The 18,650-nt window shown below is 38.9% G+C and overlaps 1 protein-coding gene across 1 annotated transcript; it reads left to right on the forward strand.

The window, feature by feature from the left end:
- The first annotated feature begins 1,735 nt into the window (after positions 1-1,735).
- Positions 1,736-17,596, forward strand: LOC149300137 (disintegrin and metalloproteinase domain-containing protein 9-like). Its single transcript, XM_089485570.1, has 19 exons — positions 1,736-1,814; positions 2,727-2,809; positions 3,673-3,734; positions 4,559-4,637; positions 5,437-5,513; positions 6,418-6,583; positions 7,371-7,433; positions 8,599-8,670; positions 8,867-9,039; positions 10,338-10,419; positions 10,723-10,859; positions 11,724-11,859; positions 12,146-12,238; positions 12,537-12,732; positions 13,805-13,907; positions 14,514-14,697; positions 15,495-15,575; positions 16,197-16,350; positions 17,496-17,596. Exons 1-19 carry the CDS (start codon positions 1,736-1,738, stop codon positions 17,594-17,596), a joined length of 2,121 nt encoding a protein of 706 aa, XP_089341696.1.
- Positions 17,597-18,650: the final 1,054 nt, after the last annotated feature.

Here is an 18,650-nt window from a genome sequence, read left to right on the forward strand (position 1 = left end):
ATTTCTTGGGTTGATACGGTTACTTCTCCACATTTAGAACTTCGCCCAGAAATCTCCCACATGTGTCTGTAGTGCTATCACAATGACGGAGAATACAACATTAACAAAGTTATGGGCTACGCTTTTCCAGGACACTCTTTGAGAAGCTGCGTCTGGGAGTGTGAATGGCCTACGGGTCAGGCTTGTGACCCTCCATGTAGTTTTACCAGTGTTTGGTTTAGAAAAGAGAGAAGAATGAAGGGAGGGGTGAGAGACGTGTGGGAAAGAGAGAACATAAAAGAAAGGAGAAGAGAGAAAGGAGGGAAGAGAAAAGTAAAAGGAGAGGAGAGCAAAAAGGGGGCAGAAAGAAGAGCAAAACGAGGAGAAAATTGTAGGCTCCGGCCACCAGGAGCTTTCCCTTGCGGGACGTGGCCAGGACTGCCCAGTGACTTCAGCGGGCGGTCCCGTGACGTCGGTGGGAGTCCCCACTAACGTCAGCGGGAGGTCCCTCTGACGTTGAGGGCGTTCCTGCCGACAGCAGCGGGAAACACTCCCATTTAAAGGGAAAATGTGCAGGGAGTGGGGCGTGTCAAGACCCCGCAACCCGGAGGATTCGGGTCTTCACCTGGCAATCTCCGGACAAACCCGGAGAGTTCCCAGGTATGCGCATGGCATGCCAGAGCATGAGATGTGAGATCCAGCCACAATATGTGATCATGGTTGATATAATATCACACTCTGGTAATGGAGGACTGTGCATGCAAACAGCAGTCCCAACAAGTGGCTGACTGTATGGACATATAGCTCAGATATTGGGACTGTCCTGGCAAATTTGGGCCTGCTGAAATCTATATGGTAGTACCACCGGCATGCTAGTGATCCATCCCTAGATTGTAAGCTCTTTTGAGCAGGGTCCTCCTCACCTTTTGTTCCTGTAAGTACAAATTGTTATGCGATTGATGTGTAATGTTTACCCACTGCACAGCACTTGAGAATATGCTGGCGCTACACAAATCATTAAGGATAATAACAATAATAATTAATGATAGAACTTGTGAAGGAAAGGCCCCCTTTCCTTCACGAGTTCTATCATTAATTATCATTAAGTCCATGCACACCAAAACACACTGGGGTCACTGGGAGGCAAAAGGGAACTTGTTTCAAATCCTGAACATACATGATCAATGTCTGACCAAAAGGAACATTTTACCAAGACTAACACTATGTTGTATTTGTTGGAAGCCGCCATGTTTAGAATTTGCAGACTATTAACTGGCCTCTGCCTCATCACTTCTGTGGCTGCCTTCTTAAATTACATGAATAATTCATTTTAAATTCTAAACAGAAACGTCAGAAATAAATCGTTGGCCCCTGTTCCGTATTAGGATGCGTGTGGGGTGTGACGCACTTTAACACGTAAGAAAAAAAAAAAGGAAGTCACACAACTCGGACTCACAGACACTCTGACATTGATAATGCTTAAAATAAATACGACCCGGGCCGCCATTACAGCCCCGAACGCCCGAGCGGATAAAGTCAGTCAGTATCAAAAGTCCCCGAGAAAGACCCTACTGCAGTGCGCAGTCGCAGTAACCCCGCCTCGCCCAGTTGGCAGTCACGTGACCTGAGGTAGTTGCGCGGTAACTTCGTGGCGGGGCCGTTCCGTTTTGTCACTGGGCGTCACACGATTAACCGGTGTTCGTTCTTACTGTGTGCTCAGCTCTTTCTTCAGTGCCGTTGTTGTGGATGAGTAGCCATGTATGCGGCCGGAGTAAGGGGTCTCACAGCCCTAACCATTACTCTTCTTATCCCGTCAGTGCTGACGGTAAACCTAGGTAACTGGCGCTCTCGACTTAGGATGTTTATGTAAACATGTAAAAATATGTTTGAGACGAAACAATTTACAGACAGCTATGGTATTGCAAGGGTTAACCAATAGCTGCCTGTGTGCACAGATTTTGGATGCCATACAATAGATATGCAATACAAGAAGAAATATTACAAATTAAACGTTTAAGGGCCTGGGATATTTTACACCTACAGGATTAGAGCGCTGTTTATGTTTTACTTCAGGGTAAAAAATAGGTCCTGACTTTGAAACCATATTTGTACATAAAAAGACACTCAGTTTGTGTTTAGCAGCATCACCCCACTAATACCCCACTAATACCCCAGTTTCTTTAGGCTTATAAAGAGTCCCTTACACACAAAACTAGTTTTATTTCTATTTATGAAAGACAAGTTTACCCCCCCAGTAAAAAAATTTTACGTTTACATTTTTGTTAAATTTTTACTTTTTCAGTATTTTTTGCACTCCTCTTTATCATAAAAACCCCCTTTAGACGCGGGAGATGTCTCCTATATATTCTTTGTAGTTTGTGGTGACATCACTGGGGTCCCTTTAAATATGGGTGTACATTATTTTAACATTTGTAATTGTTTAATCTTTTGTTGTTACTTTAGGTTTATTTATTTATTTTTTCATTATTTATATATATATATATATATATATATATATATATATGGTTTTCCCCTCTTCCCACCCCGATCACCATGCTTGCTGGTCACAGAGTGGTCAGGGAGCAGGGCTCTACAGCTCTTGGCTGACCGGCTTCGGTGAGGGTAGAGGGTCATCAGAGCAGAGCAGCTTCTGTATAATATTGAAATCTCTGCTGCAACATTTGATGGTGTTTTGTGTGATTTACTATATTGGATGTTTAATAACACATTTTTCTTCTTTAATCTAGATATCAAGGGTATAGCGAAGGGTCATCCCGATGAAATTGTAACTCCGCAACTGCTGGATAAGAAAACCATCGATAATATCACGGTGAGGTTTATTTTGTTCTTTCATTAGAGTGTTCCTCTTTTTCTGGATTCTGTTTTAAATTGTAAGACTGAGTTTATTTTAATACAATAATAATAATAATGTATCAATGGCAGTGTAATGTACATTTTTGTGGAGCTTGCTATTTGTAGCTTTTCCTTTACTAAGTTATCTATTGTATAGGCTAACGTCTATACAACAGAAGACTATACGTAAGCAACGTTCGGTAATCTACTACCAAACACAAAATATACAAAAGTTACATATATTAGACTGGGATTCCTTGGGCTGTTTATCTCTCCAACATAGATTCACTGGGAATGTTAAGTGCATGTTACAAGGGAGACAAAATTAAGTAAAACAATAATTTATTATAAATAATTATAATTTAAAAGTGTTCCTGGGCAAGTGTTTTTCGACTGTAAGCTCTACAGGACAGGGATCTGCTCCTATTGTATCTGTAACTATTGTATCATGATCAAACGTCTGACTACAGAACTTATGACTACACTTATCATAGTTCCCTTTTTTACTATACTGTAAGCTGTCTATGATCCCAAAACTGTTTCATGTCACTGTTTTTTTTACAGTGTCACGAATGCGTATTAAAGTTCTTCCATGTGTGGTAATGCTGGTTGGGAAGTTTTCTGTCCCTTCAGCTATTAATTTATTTAATATTATTATTTTTTTTTTTGTACAGTTAAAAAAATTATCTTTGCGTTCATATTTTTATATCAAAAATCTGTCCAGAAATAAGGATTATATATGTAAGACAATGTATCTTTTTATGTGACATTGTGTTATTTCTGTGTCTTATAAACACCATCGTGATTCACAAGTCCATTTCACACTTTTTATTTGTTTAGGCGCTGACATACATGATTGTACTTGACAAAAAACAATATATTCTTCACTTAAAACAGAATAGGTAAGTAAAACTGATACACAGGAAAGTAAAACTGATTCACACAAAGGTCCCAAAAAGGTATTTTTATGTAATTGAAAGAATTGTTACAGTAACATTGTAATTTATGTTGAAAAAACGACGCAAGTCAATCAAGTTCAACCTTGCTGTTGATCCAGAAGAAGGCATAAAAAACCGTTATTGACGCAATTTCCAATTGTGCCTCAAAAAGGAGACAAATTCCTTTTAGACTCCAAAATTGCAATCTGATTTCTCACAGAATCAGCAAGACGTATAAAATAATTCTTAGGCTGTATTCTAGAAACCTTTCGGAAACTAAAGATTTGGGAATTTTTGGAAACTTTCTTTTAACGCTACAGAATAAACAGGGCAGAAATGTTACTGACTGGATCCAGCAGCATGCAGTGTGCTCGTCTAAAATATTATTTTCTTTTAATTTCTTATTTTCCCGTGTTGCATGCTCATTGTGCCCTTGGGTTGATGTATGCTTTAATACCCTGGAAGGAGGGTAAATAAGTGACAGCAGGTCCAGGGAGTGTGTGTGTATATGTGTGTGTGTGTATATATATTTTTTGGTGTTACACATGTGTGTCCATCGTTTGCTCATTTTGTATTAACTGTATTTTCTTGGTTTGTTCACATTTATGTAGCCCCCATCTGATTTCACAGAGCTGTACAATTTGCTATACAATACAGATAATATCAAATTTAAGCAAACAGTGGTAGAAGGTACAGAAGGCTCTGGCCAGTAGACATTGATTACTTTGCACATTATTATTTACGTTATATCTTTTATCATTTTATTATCCTTTTTTTCTGTGTTTTAGGATCCTTGTTTCCCCTGATTCCAAAGTATTTTCATATAGTAAGAATGATACCTTGTACTCCTATCAACCTAGTGTTCCGGTAAATGTATTTTCCATTTATATAGAAACCATAAAATCTGTTTTCAAATGAAAGCAAAATATCAGAAATGGAGTATATGCAATTTCTTACATTTTTTTTGGTGATCCCCGCAAATATTATTATATTGAACAAATACCAGGTGGTAGGTACACGTTATATAAACAGAACACAAGGTGCTTAGCACAGTAACAGTGTCCTATTTACTTGCATAAGGTCAAAATCGAACTCCCATCATCCTGATTTCTGTTTTAGATTCGTCCCATAAACCGATTTAATGAACTAAAATAAAAAAAAATCATTTAACATGCAGGGCCGGCCCGACAATGGAGCCGAGTGGGGCAACCGCTCCAGGAGGCACTTTTGAAGGGGCGGCACTTTGCTGCCCCAACCCCTTTTTTTTTTTAATTAAAGCGAAAGAGAGAGAAAGGGGCGCCGAGTGGTTTTCTCTTACCAAGCTGTCAGTACCCGCTCCGCGCCCCTCTCTCTCTCTCCTCTGCGGCGAGTCTCCCTGTTCGGTCTCGGTGCCGGCTTGTAATGCTGAGGGCCGGAAGATTACCTCATTTCCGCCGCTCAGCATTACAAGCCGGCACCGAGACCAAACAGGGAGACTCGCCGCAGGACTGCTGAAAGGTAAGTACAAGGGGAGGGGGTAAGGGTAGATAATAGGGAGGGAGAGGAAGGGTAGATAAAGGGGGGGGGGGGGCATTTTGCCTTGGGCCGGCCCTGTTAACATGTAGTATTATCATTAATAACCTTACTAATGAACTGTGACAATAATTGAATGTTTTGTTCTGTTTAGAATGACTGCTATTTCCAAGGATACATACAAGATCATCCATACTCCACAGTTGCCCTGAGCACATGTTCTGGACTTCGGTAATAATAATAGCTTTCACGCTATCTTCTTCTCATCCTTTTGTCTGTGTGCTGGTACTGGGTTGGCGTAGTATAGTTTGCAGATGCTTTAATGCAGAATATTCATGCAGGAAATCAATCCCAATTTTGGTTATCAAACCAAAGTCCAGTTATAATCTGGCCCCAGTTCTTTTAAATGTCCTGGCATGGGATTTGATCCCAGTTTAACTCCCAAAAAAGCTGCATTTTTCATAAACAAGTCTTGCTTTAGTCCCCTGGTTAAAATCAGTGAATTGTGTAATTGTGACAGTTTACTATGAGAATGTTGTATACCATCTGCCCCACAAATCCACCGCAAACTCAACGCTGCATTCTATTTTCCAATGTGATTATAGAACCGTTGTGATGTTTTAACAGATCTAAACAGGCTCACGCTTAATTCCATACCCTGCTTTTTTGCCTGGTGCACAACCACTTCCTTGGAAAGCTGCCTCTGTACATGAGTAGTATAGTCACCTCGGCTTTCCAGATCCTTCTACAACCTCTGATTTATTATCACAAGAAGGAAAGGGTTGTGTTGCATTCTACTACAGTGCACCCCAAATTTCAGCAAACTTTAAATCTATGTCATTTATGAAAATGTCTGGATCCTTGTACCTAGAATCAAAATGCCACTGCAAGAATTGCTAATGTTCGACTTTATTTCATTCCTTTGTATTTGTCTTACATGTGTAACCTTGTACCTGTGTTGCTGTAATAGTAAATTATCTCTAGAATATTCTTGAAGATAAGAGAAATCTCAATGTATTCTTCCTGTCGAAATATTTTCTACATAAAATAAACAGAATAGAAATAATTCCAAATCTACATGGCTGGCTGATTTTCCTTCTGTCCATAAGATTATAGCAACTCTTTGTCACTGTAGGGGCACCATGAATTTAAATGGCATTAAGTATGCAATTGAACCAGATGGACCTCTTACAGATTTCAAACACATCATCTATCGTACAGATACATCTCGATCTGCAATGAAGTGTGCCTTGGACACTGACAACTCACCGTCTGAAACAGAAAGCCAACCAAACATGAGGGTGCAGTAGAAATTATTAACTCTTTGTATTTTCTTCCATGGTTCATGTCTCAATTGCATGATGTTTTACTAAATATAATGTATATTATGTGCATTGTATATTTTAACTATTTCTTATCTGTGGGGGGTGAGATGGACGTGGGAAGAAGATACATATAGGAAAAGATCATCTCTAGTGGTATAACATAAAGGAGAAAGGTAAATAATAAGAATACAGCACTTTTGTACAGTATAATCCTTGGTGCTACCCCTAGTACCAAGGAGGATCTAATCAAAATGAGAATTACAATCTAACAAGGGATGTGTGAAGTAACAGACAGCTAACACACTTCCAAGCAAGTAGAACGTAGAGGGGCTGTCAGTATCTCTCTTGAGAGAACAGTCCATGCCTGTTATTTGATAAACACTGATAAGTTGTAAGTCAGTAGTAAAACTGTTATTTTCAGTATAATTTTGGAGGCGCTAATTCATATCTAGCTGAAAATGTACATCTCTCAATGAGGTTTATAACAATACGTTAATCATTAATGTATTTTTTTGATTGTCAATGTGAGTGATCAGTTATAGTCACATATATTGTCCATCTTGAAAACCTAAGCTAATTATCTGTACCGTAGTCTTCCATAGTTCCATACAGCACTAAAGAGGTGGAATCTCGGTCCTCTCTGTCTGAATTATGTATTGTGGATGAGATGCACCACCCATTGGTGCTAACAGGAAAATATAAGAGGTGACAGAGCCAGAAATATGTTCTGTTTCAAAGACCTCTGTCTTTTCTTTCTTTACAGGAAGCAAGCGGTCGTAATAAAAGTGCATATGTTGAATTGTTCATGGTTACTACTCGGCCACAGGTAAACCTTTTGGCAAATATGTAATAAACGGTTCTTCTGGATTCACAAAGCACAAACAAACATTACATTCTGCAGAAATGCAAAATCTATAGCAAGATATTTATTAAGACTAATTAACAGGACAGTTCCTTCCACAGGTACCACTACTGAAAAAAATTAAGCTCAGCAACATCCCCCATGCACATAGGGTTTTTTTTGAAGTTTCGAAACACTCCTTTATACTCTATGCTATTTTTGTAATACTTTTGGATCAACTGAAGATTTTTTTTTATTTTATATTTATAATTTGAGGAGTACCAAGTGTTTTTTTTCTAAACAATGTTTCACACATTTACTTATTACACTGTTTGTTAACACGCTTACTGGTCTAAAATATGGTCTTTATCTCTATCACTGTTAAGTCTACCAGTATATAAAAATTTATCAACATGGACATACAGCAGCTAATCATGCTTATAACATGTAGCTTTCCTTATTCTGCTTTTATTACACGAATAAATCAAGTGATACGCTACAATTCAGTACAATAACAGGTGTGTCTGTTTGAAAACTTCTTTACATTTATTAGGAATATATATTTTTTGTATTTAACTTTTTTCCCCAATTTCATTGCTGTGAGATTGCTGCAGATTCTCCCTAAGACATATATTCTTTTTTTCACTTATGAAAAATGCGTATGAAAGTACTTTCATTTGCAATGATTGTTTAAGGAGTACTTTGGGCACTAGAATGTCCCTTTAAAACTATACAAAAAGACTTGTAGGATGAACGGAGGCATACACTTAGTAGGAGGTAGAATACACTTGCATGCTTTTAATGCATTTTTCCCTTACCTGACATGTTTAGAATTAAATCGCCCGTGACCCATCCAGACCACTAGCAAGTAACCTTCTAGACAGGCTAAAATGCCAGTAATTGAAAAGGGGAGGACTTAGCAGCGATTTAAAGTGGGGAGCCATCAGGTTAATCATGACTGTGCCTTTTACATATTCCTCAGTGTTCAGTTCAGTTACACAAGACTGAGTTTGTCCTTTCAGATCATAAATAAAACAATTTTCTGCAATGAGGGAAAAATGATTCTTTATACAATTAGATGAAGGGCTATATGTGTATCTTTTAATAATGATTCTTAATATTATATTAATATTGATATTCTTTTTTCCAGTTTCAGTTTCACAATAAAAATGAGACATCGTTAATTGAAAGCATTTTTGAATTGATGAATACCGTTAGTGCTGTAAGTGCTATTTTAGTCTTTATTTCACATTTGGTAAATTTAAAGGAATTTTATGTTTTATGTGTGTGTTTGTATTCCGCGGAAAGTAATTTTACAGGCTATGCAAATCAGTGGAACTTTTACTTTCTGAATATACAAAGCAACCCTACAGCTCTCCACACACTTTATTTATTGGTGTTTGTGTATCATTCTTCAGATTCTCAAGCCGCTGAACACACAAGTAGTTTTGGTTGGCATAGAAATTTGGTCCAATGGGAATCTCATTAATACAGAAACAGATGATGCTGACGATATTCTCATGGAGTTTTTGGAGTGGAAGAGAGAATCACTAGACAGTAGAATCAACTGTGATGTTGCAGCCTTATCTCTGTAAGTGTGGTTTTATATATATATATATATAATCCTGATTATTCCACTTATATATTAAACCCTAAAGAGGCTCTAAAATCTTAGCTTTGTATCTTGTGGTACCATTTAGGCTAAAGGAAATCCCAGCTCTCATACCAAAGGCAAATGGGTGCTATAAGTGACAATGGAGGGGAGAGACTTGGGAGTAATGAAACTAAGATTTGGAAAAGTGTTGGGTTGTATAGCTAGCAGAATTAGTAGCATAAAACAGTAGGTGATTATGGCCCCTTTACAGCTCTCTGGTCAGAGTTCATCTAGAGTATTGTGCATAGTTCTAGAGACCCCATCTTCAGATTTAGAGAGTGTTCATAGAAGGGCTATTGGAATAATGGTTTGTAGGATAAAAAGGAATATCAGGGAGGCAGAGTGGCATATATGGGGTTAAATGAATATCAGGGAGGCACAGTGGCATATGGGGGGGTATAAGGCATATCTGGGAGGCAGGTTGGCAAAAAAAAGTTTACATGTGAATTAATGTTTACCAGGGCTTGACAAATTTGTTGTGAATCTAGGCGCCAGCTAAAAAAGTTAGGAGCCAGGATTTTTTTTTAAACTAACGGTTGGTTCGGAGTGATCTGATCATCATCAGCCCACTTACTAAACTCACAGCATTTGACCTGGAAGCACCCTGGACTTTCAGGTCAGTGCTGGCTTTTTTTTTAATTAATTTTTTTTCGATGCTGATGTTCCATTGGAGCACAGCATTGAATGATATTTAGTCCCCACAAGCTTGTGGGGACAAATGTTAACCCCTGCAATGCCACGAATGCGTTATACACAATTGTGGAATTGAAGGGGTTAACGCTGCACTGTCGCTCTCACGGAGCTGAAGAACCCTCTCCCCTGTCCCTGAAGCTGCCTCTGGCAACTGGGACGCAATTGCTGGTCTATAGACCAGCCATTGCAGGGGGAGTCTCTGATGACTGCTGTAGGCTTCCATGCCTACAGGAGTCATCAAAAGGCTTGTGGGGGGGGCTAGTTTTTGCTGTTGCTGGCAGAACCCCATACAAAACGTGAATTAACCCCTAAAATGCAGCTGGGGGGTGTTTGGTCAGGTCCCCACACTTGTAACATAAGTAAGTCTTAGCTTTCTGAGAGAATGGTGGATGGAGCAGCCACCTAGCAGGGGTGTTAGAGGACAACACAATAAGTGAATTAAACATGCAGGGGTAGGCATATGGCTAACCTTTTGTTAGGTTAGGACCTGGCTTTGAACAACAGCTTGCTTACATATATCATGCCAATTCCTTCTTTTTTAGAAGAGAAAGCACAGTTTTGGCTTCAGGGCTGGCACGTTTGGATGGAGCATGCAGCCACAATAACGCAGGATTCTTCGCAGTGGTATATTATTTTTATAATGAAAGCTAACTAAATCTAAGTTGTATTTACATTTTTTAAAATTTTGTATTTCTTTCTTTTGTAATGGAGAGAACACTTCCCTCCTCATATCTCCCAATAGCCTGCTAATCCTTGGGTATTCTTTAAATCCCCATCATGATATAATGGTTCACATAATACCACATACTTTACATATTTTATTGCTTGCAAGTTTCAAGAAACAAATTCTACCTTCTTATTTGAGCGATTATTTTGCATGTTTTTCTTTAATTTTAGATGGGGATTTATATGTTATGCTTTTTGTAGATGAATCTTGAGAAGCTGGTATTGAGCTCCAATCTGTTTGTGCACGAGCTGGGCCATGTCCTAGGGATGAAGCACGACACTCCGGGATGTACCTGTCGTTCTGGAAAAACTATTTGCACCATGAACGAGACAGTATTGTGAGTTACGTTAACACATATATGTACATTTACACTTCTGAGCCTGGCTTATCGTACCTTACCTTGAAGAAGATCCCCGGTTTTACTTTCTGCAGAGGTCTTTTGCGAAGCTGGGTACATTTCTCGTTATAGGCTTGTTAGGACAGCGTTCTCTCTATTAATTGTATCCCCTGTGCATTTCAAATGCATCTTTTCACTTAATAGTAAGTCCATATTCACTATTACTAATTTGCAGTCACATAAATACTTGACCTGCATACGCCTGGCTGCAGGAGAGTCAAGTTGATATGAGTTGAAAAAAGCTAGCAATACATGGATTCCACAAGTTGCATGCAAACTTCCGGGTTTCAGAGGTCAAATGTGAGCCCCCCCCCAAATAAAAAATAATGAAAACAAATATCGTTGTCTTCCAACACCCTGTAAATTGGGAATGGTGCTTGTGGCTCAGGGTTATATATAGTCCACCTATACTATCCTCACCCACCCATAATGTTTTTATCAAACAAAAAAATAAGCCAATGGGAGCTGCAGAGATTGGGGTTAAAGTGTAATAAAAACTCATCTTTGGCCATTAAAAAAAAATAAGTTTAAAAATGCCAGATGGCCAAAAAATAAGTTTTATGTCATAAATGGCCATGAACTGTGCGAGGAGGGACAGTGGATGTTTCCCTGAGTTTGGCATTGAGTTCTGCATCACTATGTGTCGTATATCTCTGCTATGCAGCAAAAGTAAGCAGCGGTGTGATTTATACCAGATATTTTATCTATTCGGCATATGTCTAATTGAAATATAGGCGACAAGAAAAAGTACCTTTGTTTGTTAATTTAACCCTAATATACAGACATAATGATTTCATATTTCAGGCTGTCCTCTGGCTTTAGTGATTGCAGCATAAAAGACATGGAGGAATTTTATGCAAGTGACAAAGCGAAATGTCTTTGGAATAATCCAGGCCCAGATAAATCTCTCTCATATGTACCTGATTGCGGCTCTGAAGAGGTTTGTATATTACAATGAAATATGATTTAACCTTTACTGAAACCAAAAAAATATACAATTGACATTTTTCTCTGCATGCCATATCCATTAAAAATACATTCTGGAACCCCAAAAACAACATAATCTGTAAACAATGTATATGAAATAAATTACAAAGGACTTTCATATGCATTGTTTGTTAAGGGGGCTTTATATAATTATGTTTCTGGTGTCTACGAATGTACCTTTTTTTATGACCCTGAGCAAAGAAAGCACTTATAAAGTCTTTCCCTTACTGTTTTTTCAGGAATGTTCCACTAATATATGTTGTAACTCAACCACCTGTGAACTGACAGAGAATGCTACATGTTCATCGGGAGCGTGTTGTGAGAACTGCGTGGTAAGACAAGCCTTCATATGCTTGTATAACCATATCATTGCATCTACGTTTTCGGTTAAGAAATCTACGGCTAAAATTAGTCTACAGTCGTAGAGATGGAGAATAATTTGGGTATAAAAGTAATAAAACAGACATGACTGTTAAAATAAATATTGCTGAATGCTATACACCATGTTTTCCTTTGTCTTCAGAAAATGACAACCGTTGGTATAATTTTATCAAGTAGAACTATAAAGCATGGAGACAGCTGCAAGATCACAAGGCATTAGCTTTTTTACATCATGTGCGTGTTTTTCAGTTTCTACCTAGAGGAACACCTTGTCGGATACCAGGCACCGAGTGCGACCTAACCGAATACTGCAATGGAAAATCCAGAGATTGCCCGTTAGATACATACCTTCAGAATGGCTCCCCCTGTAACAAAGGCCCGTCTGTGTGCTACCAAAAGATGTGCTATGACTACAATGAGCACTGTCAAAGCATATTTGGGGAAGGTAGGGGTTTAGGTCTCTATTGGTGCAGGATTTCTACAAAGTACTGGAAAGTGCATTATAGAAAGAACATTTAGTGTGTTTACGATATAAGACATAACGTGAATTGCTCATATTTGAATGTTTCCTAGTCTAATAAATCATATTTCGTGTTTGCAATGTTAAGTCTCCGTGGGACAATGAACCTATCCTGGCAGCTGGGGGCAGAGTCGCTGTCTGTGGATTGCTTTTGTTTTATAGCGTAGCTGATACGCATCCATTTGATTACACTTTTATTCATCTTCCAGGATAATATCCCATTCCATAAGCAAGGCAGCTAGGAATGTTATATCGACGTATTACATATTGCTGTCTCTTCTTTCTGCAAGTCCTAGCCCCAACTCTTAACTCAAAGCTACTTCACTCTTCTATATCACTTTCAGTAAATAAGATTTAAAAAATAATATTTCACTCTTCTAAATAGCTTTTGGAAAATAAGATAAAAAAAGATACCTAATTTGCATAAAATATATTTTAATAGAACGTTTAAACTGTTTGTACTACTGAGTTCTTCAAAGTAACGAAAAAGTGTCATGTTTAGATATTTTTTCTGCAAAAAGATTTAACATTAAAGGGACAATTTAGTGTCCATGACACCCGTACTCTGAGTACTTTAATAAGCATTCTCCCCAAGAAAAAACAACATAAAAATAAAGCGCTTACCGGACCTAGCAGCTGGCCTCCTCCTCTGTGATCCGACAGTACTTGGCTGAAGCAGCCGATCAGCGGCAGGAAAGTGTTCCCATTGAAATTACACACGAGGCCAATGCATATGGGGAATTATGAAGAACCCCCCGTGTATTTGCAAAACAGACAATTACATTACGTGGATATTGAAAGCATTGAAGTGTCCCTTTAAACATATATATCACATGCACGTGCATTTTATTAGCTCTCTTTTAAAGCTCATGGTATTTTGTACGTTTGTGTATTATGTAACTTATATATAACTGTATGTGCTTTTATTAAAGTTTATATGCCAATGTACTGTAAGGATATCTACAATATCAGAGGGTGTCATTTGTCTCCTGCCCAGGTGCTGTGGTTGCTCCTCTCTCCTGCTTCCATTCTGTGAATGCTGTTGGTGACAGATTTGGAAACTGTGGCACAGACGGCGAGTTGATTCAATGCAAAACCCAGTAAATCACGTTAACGAGGTGGCTAGGTGGAATTCAGTATTTCACATTTAAAGTTTAGGAGTCTCATACGTATAGTTTACTATTCCCCCACTGCTCATCATGTGCGACTCTGTAAGACGTGTTTTACACTGGAGGACACAGGACGATGCGCTGGAGTCAAGTAGTGCTTTGGCAACAACAAGTGTTACTGTCAGCAAGAGTTAAAGATGTTGGGAAGATGTTTAGGAACATATAAAATAAATACCTCGGACACCGGGTCGTTGAAGGTGCACGGGTGCCCCCAGGTTTACCCTTGAAAAAAGCCGAGCTGTGACAGCACTAATGTTTTGGGACAGTATGCCCCTTTGTTAATGTGCCACCAACGATCTGTGACAACTTTTAATAGCTCAGCCTTTTCAAGCATAAATAAACCTAATGGCACTAGAGAGCTTTGGATTATATCTGGAAAAATCTCCATTAACCTCTATATTGTCTGAAAGTAAATGCAGTATCTCCGGCAACACAGACGAAACGTGTCAGTGACCACTACTACTGAGGGTTTTTTTTGTCCTGTGTGATGGAAGAATTGACTTGTTAACTCACTTTCTTTTATTTCTACTTGGTTAGGGATGTGATGTGTGGACGTATTCAGTGCCAAGGTGTGGAAACAATCCAAGCCCAAGATAAATACGCCGCTGTTATTCAGATGCCCAACGAGAACTCCTTTTGCTGGGGACTAGATTTCCAATTCAGGAAAGATTCCATCGATCACGGAGCAGTACCGGATGGGGCCGTATGCGGAACAGGAAAGGTACTGGGCTGATGGAAAAAGTATTGTATTTTTACAGGGGTGCGAAGCCAAAAAGTTACGTACTGCCTATCACAGAGGAAGCGAATCCTAACAGGAATGATGTAAAACGTTATACCATGAAATGTAATATTCACGACGTTGATTTAATTAGAAGTCCTATATTTTATGGCTTGGCAAAGCATGTTTTTTTTGGCCTGTAAGCATAAAAACTATTCAGTGCAGACAAACATACAAGCTGCAGGTCCAAACAAACATGGCTGCTTTACCCTATTGGGCCAATTCCCTTAGATTTAACTTGATTGACAGCATGATGTTAGATATGACTAAGTTGTGGTCTGTTGATGTCAGATACGGTCGGTTTTTCCAGGGACGGTAGAAGATTGCAGGACAATTTAAGTTTCAACTTTCCAGGCCTTGCAATGCCTGATGAAGGTGTTCAGTCCACGCGTGAAGCATTGTTTAATCTCATTTATTTAACTGTACATAAAGTATGGACGACTAGCCATGTAGGATCATGCAAATGTCAACTTTAACAAATAAGCCCCTAAATGCAAAGAGAAAAGTATGATGTGCATTAAAGTGGCAGTCTAATGCCCCATGGAGCCTCAACAACTATAGAGTTTGTTAACTCTATATTTATCATTTTATTAAAAAGTAAAGGCCGTTACCCGCCAGTCTAAACACGCATATAAAGTTTAAACTGTGAAAAAAGGCTGGACATTGTTAACTAAAGAAACCGTTAATGATGCTTTCATTTCTGTTATGCTCTTACAGTAAAACATGTTTTTTCTTTTAAGATTTGTATGAACCGTAGTTGTGTCGATCTTTCAGTTTTGGGATATGATTGTGATGTGGAAAAAAAGTGTGGAGGAAATGGGGTGAGTAATGAATTCCATAAAAAATGGCAGTTTTTATTAATGCACAGTATATGGTTCAGCCACCAGAGGGTGCTCTTTGCTGGTTTGTGAAAGCTGGTAAAAGATGATTATTATTATATTTTATTTATATAGCGCCGACAATTTACGCAGCACTTCTTACTGTGTTACTGTTAACCTGTCTTAATACCACACAGACCCCTGAAGAACGCTCGGTGGTCTTTAACGGTTTAATTAGTCTTTAACATTTTAATCAAAGGCCACACTGACTTTATAGGCCATATACATTTTTAAATATAAATAATGAGTTTTTATGACGCTGCTAATCTTCCTCATATGTGATTGTTAACCCTGTTAGGACACGAGCTGTGTAATAAGTAGGCAGAGTATTGCAGAAACCTGTCTATTAACTGCGGAGAAGTTTCAAAACATGTAACTAAATAACCCAAAGCTTTATACCTGGCATCAGTGCATTTATTAACCTCAGCTTAGGTTTTAGCAGTGAGATGCTTGTTGCCACTTTGCCTACGAGTAAAATAACAAGCCCTGTGATGAGAGAGACTTAATCGAGTATTATTGTGACCCTTAAAGGAGTATTAATGGCAAAATGCATCACGTTCTTAGGTCTGCAATAACAACGGAAATTGCCATTGTGATGTGAAGTGGGCCCCCCCTAACTGCACCGTCAGTGGATTTGGTGGCAGCGCCGATAGTGGACCAGCAACTGAAAAGTCATTCAGAAAACTCAGCTCAACAAAGACACGCCAGCTAGAAAACGGTGCGTATTCCACGTTAGCATGTTCTGTCGTGGTCACAAACAATGCAAACAGCTGGCTTAAAGTGCACTTTGTTGCATTTACATCTTTCCACCTTTTCAATCCTCTTAATTCATGTTTTTTTGTCATTTGTTCACCTCTATTGTATCCAGAATGTATTTATGACACTGGTAAGGAAACACTAGTTTGTATTTACTGATGTCATGACTTTCCGGAGGAAAATGAGATGATGTGAAACGAGCAGCAATACATTCCCAGACGACAATTTCCAGTACATAGTAGGTCCGTTGCTGCGGTGAGAAGCATTTCATCAGCGGGATGTAGAGGAGTAATAATGCCGCTGATCTGTGATGCCATTCTTCAGTGAAATAAGTAATGTTTAATGTACTGCTTTCGCTGGGTCTGTGCTGGGCGTGTATGCAGTAAAATGCATTGGAGTCCAGGCAATGTTCTAACACTGCTACCATCTTTCTCATTCCTCGTTTCAGCTTCCAGCATGGTGAGGGAATGGAGTTTGTGTCTAGCTCTGGCTACTACATCTGCTGCCTGGACACTTTGTTTGTAACTAAAGTGTATATGAGATCCAGCGTACTCCATTAATTCTGCGGCTATAAGGCAAGCTGTATTAGCTTTGTTTTAGAAATATGTTATAATGTTGCCTTGGTGAGAATAATATCTCTTTTAATATTTGTTTTTAAGAATACATCACAATGTTGGTTATCTTATTTCTTTAAAGGTCCAAGATGATAATTACCCTGTCATTTCTGGTGATTTTTGAAAACTGTTTAAAAAAGGTTGTTAGTCATCTAAAAGTTAGACTTAATAAAAGTCAGTATTTTTCTAATCGTGTGTTTCATTTCTTACCCTTTTATGTGCGAGTTATCTAGTGGCAATTTCCAACTCAGGATATATATATATATATATATATATATATATAAATTGTCTTGCTTTCAAACTTACAATCTGCATGGAGTACGTACAAAAAAACATAAACTGCAGACACGGCATAGAGAAATCCCTTCCATAGGGAAGCAGATAAAAGCTGTTTCAATGTAGTTGATGAAGTTGATGAAACTTCTGTAGATTTCAGGGACACTCACTCAAATCACTAGAATAAGAAATCACTTATACCCGACTTCTCCAAAAGAACCCATCAAATGTCGCTCAGTGGTTTCAATGGAAAATAAACGTATAACATTCTTAGATGAGGACATCGGGAAGTGGGATGCAAGACTGAGGGTTCGCTAAAGGAATCGTTGTCAGGAGTGTTGGGGTTCCAACCCCTTGACTTCACTATTACCCAATAACCTTCCGCTGCAGGAAGAGCTTGTCTGGCCCTGCATGATGTATAGTTAAACCAGTGAGATTTCTCATCGCCCATTGAATCATGCGCGGCTAGCTCAGCCCTTCTTCCTGGAGAAGTGAGGGAGTTGAAATCTACTTCCCACTCTCTGTTTAGTCAATGAACCCTGTGGTTAGGCATTTCCATGTGATGAATGGTAAATCCTCATCTAGAGACAATTAATTCCAGAAAGTGTACAGACATAAAACTGGGATAATCAACAGCCAGTGGTATTTTATTAGGTTTTAGTAACATTGTAAATACATACATATCTAACAACCCTTCAGACATAACCAGTCTCATACACATGCTTGCCCCGCACCCAGAGCACATAAATAATAGCGCTATCTGCCCTGTGAGCCAATAGGCCGACTAGACAATTAGCACCCTGTTAACGATATAGGGCAGGTTACCCCCAAATAAACCTGTAACAAATTTGCATTTTTTAATCCAGTTTTACTTTTCTAATTTTACAGGCCAAACTACTGATGGCCCCCCATCAGTAGTTTGGCCTGTAAAATTAGAAAAGTAAAACTGGATTAAAAAATTCCAATCCAATCCTAATTCCAGCCGGAATAGCAGAGCGAGCGCACAAGCAAACTTTCTACCCTAACAGCAATATTAACCCCTAACCTCCCATGGCACCCTGTCCCATAGAGCAGCTTATGCCTTCTCACTGATGTTGAGGAAGACACAATGCAGACACCGGGGGATGGCTGTGCAATGGCACCGGCCCCGTGGAACCCATACACGGGATATCCCAGGACCTAAAATCTCTACACGAACCTACAAGAACTTCTATTTGCAAAAGAAAATATAATAATAACTTGCCCCGCCGTGGCTAGTGGCCCTTTCTACTGGCTGCATTGCCCCTGAAGCCCTCACGCGTTCTGGGTTTCCTGCAGTGCGAATTATAATCTGATCTGAAGCGGAGACCGCTGCACAATTCTTCAATAATAC

The sequence above is a fragment of the Sceloporus occidentalis genome, unplaced genomic scaffold, assembly GCF_023333645.1.
Source record: "Sceloporus occidentalis isolate IW3139 unplaced genomic scaffold, rSceOcc1.0.p SCAF_26, whole genome shotgun sequence".
Lineage (NCBI taxonomy): Eukaryota > Metazoa > Chordata > Lepidosauria > Squamata > Phrynosomatidae > Sceloporus > Sceloporus occidentalis.

Bases quoted from the DNA above. Each gene is read 5' to 3' on its own strand.
- LOC149300137 (XM_089485570.1), top strand. From the start codon at position 1,736: ATGTATGCGGCCGGAGTAAGGGGTCTCACAGCCCTAACCATTACTCTT. The intron at 10,420-10,722 runs GTATATTATTTT...TGCTTTTTGTAG, and splicing joins ACGCAGGATTCTTCGCAGTG to ATGAATCTTGAGAAGCTGGT. The intron at 16,351-17,495 runs GTGCGTATTCCA...CTTCTCCAAAAG, and splicing joins GACACGCCAGCTAGAAAACG to AACCCATCAAATGTCGCTCA.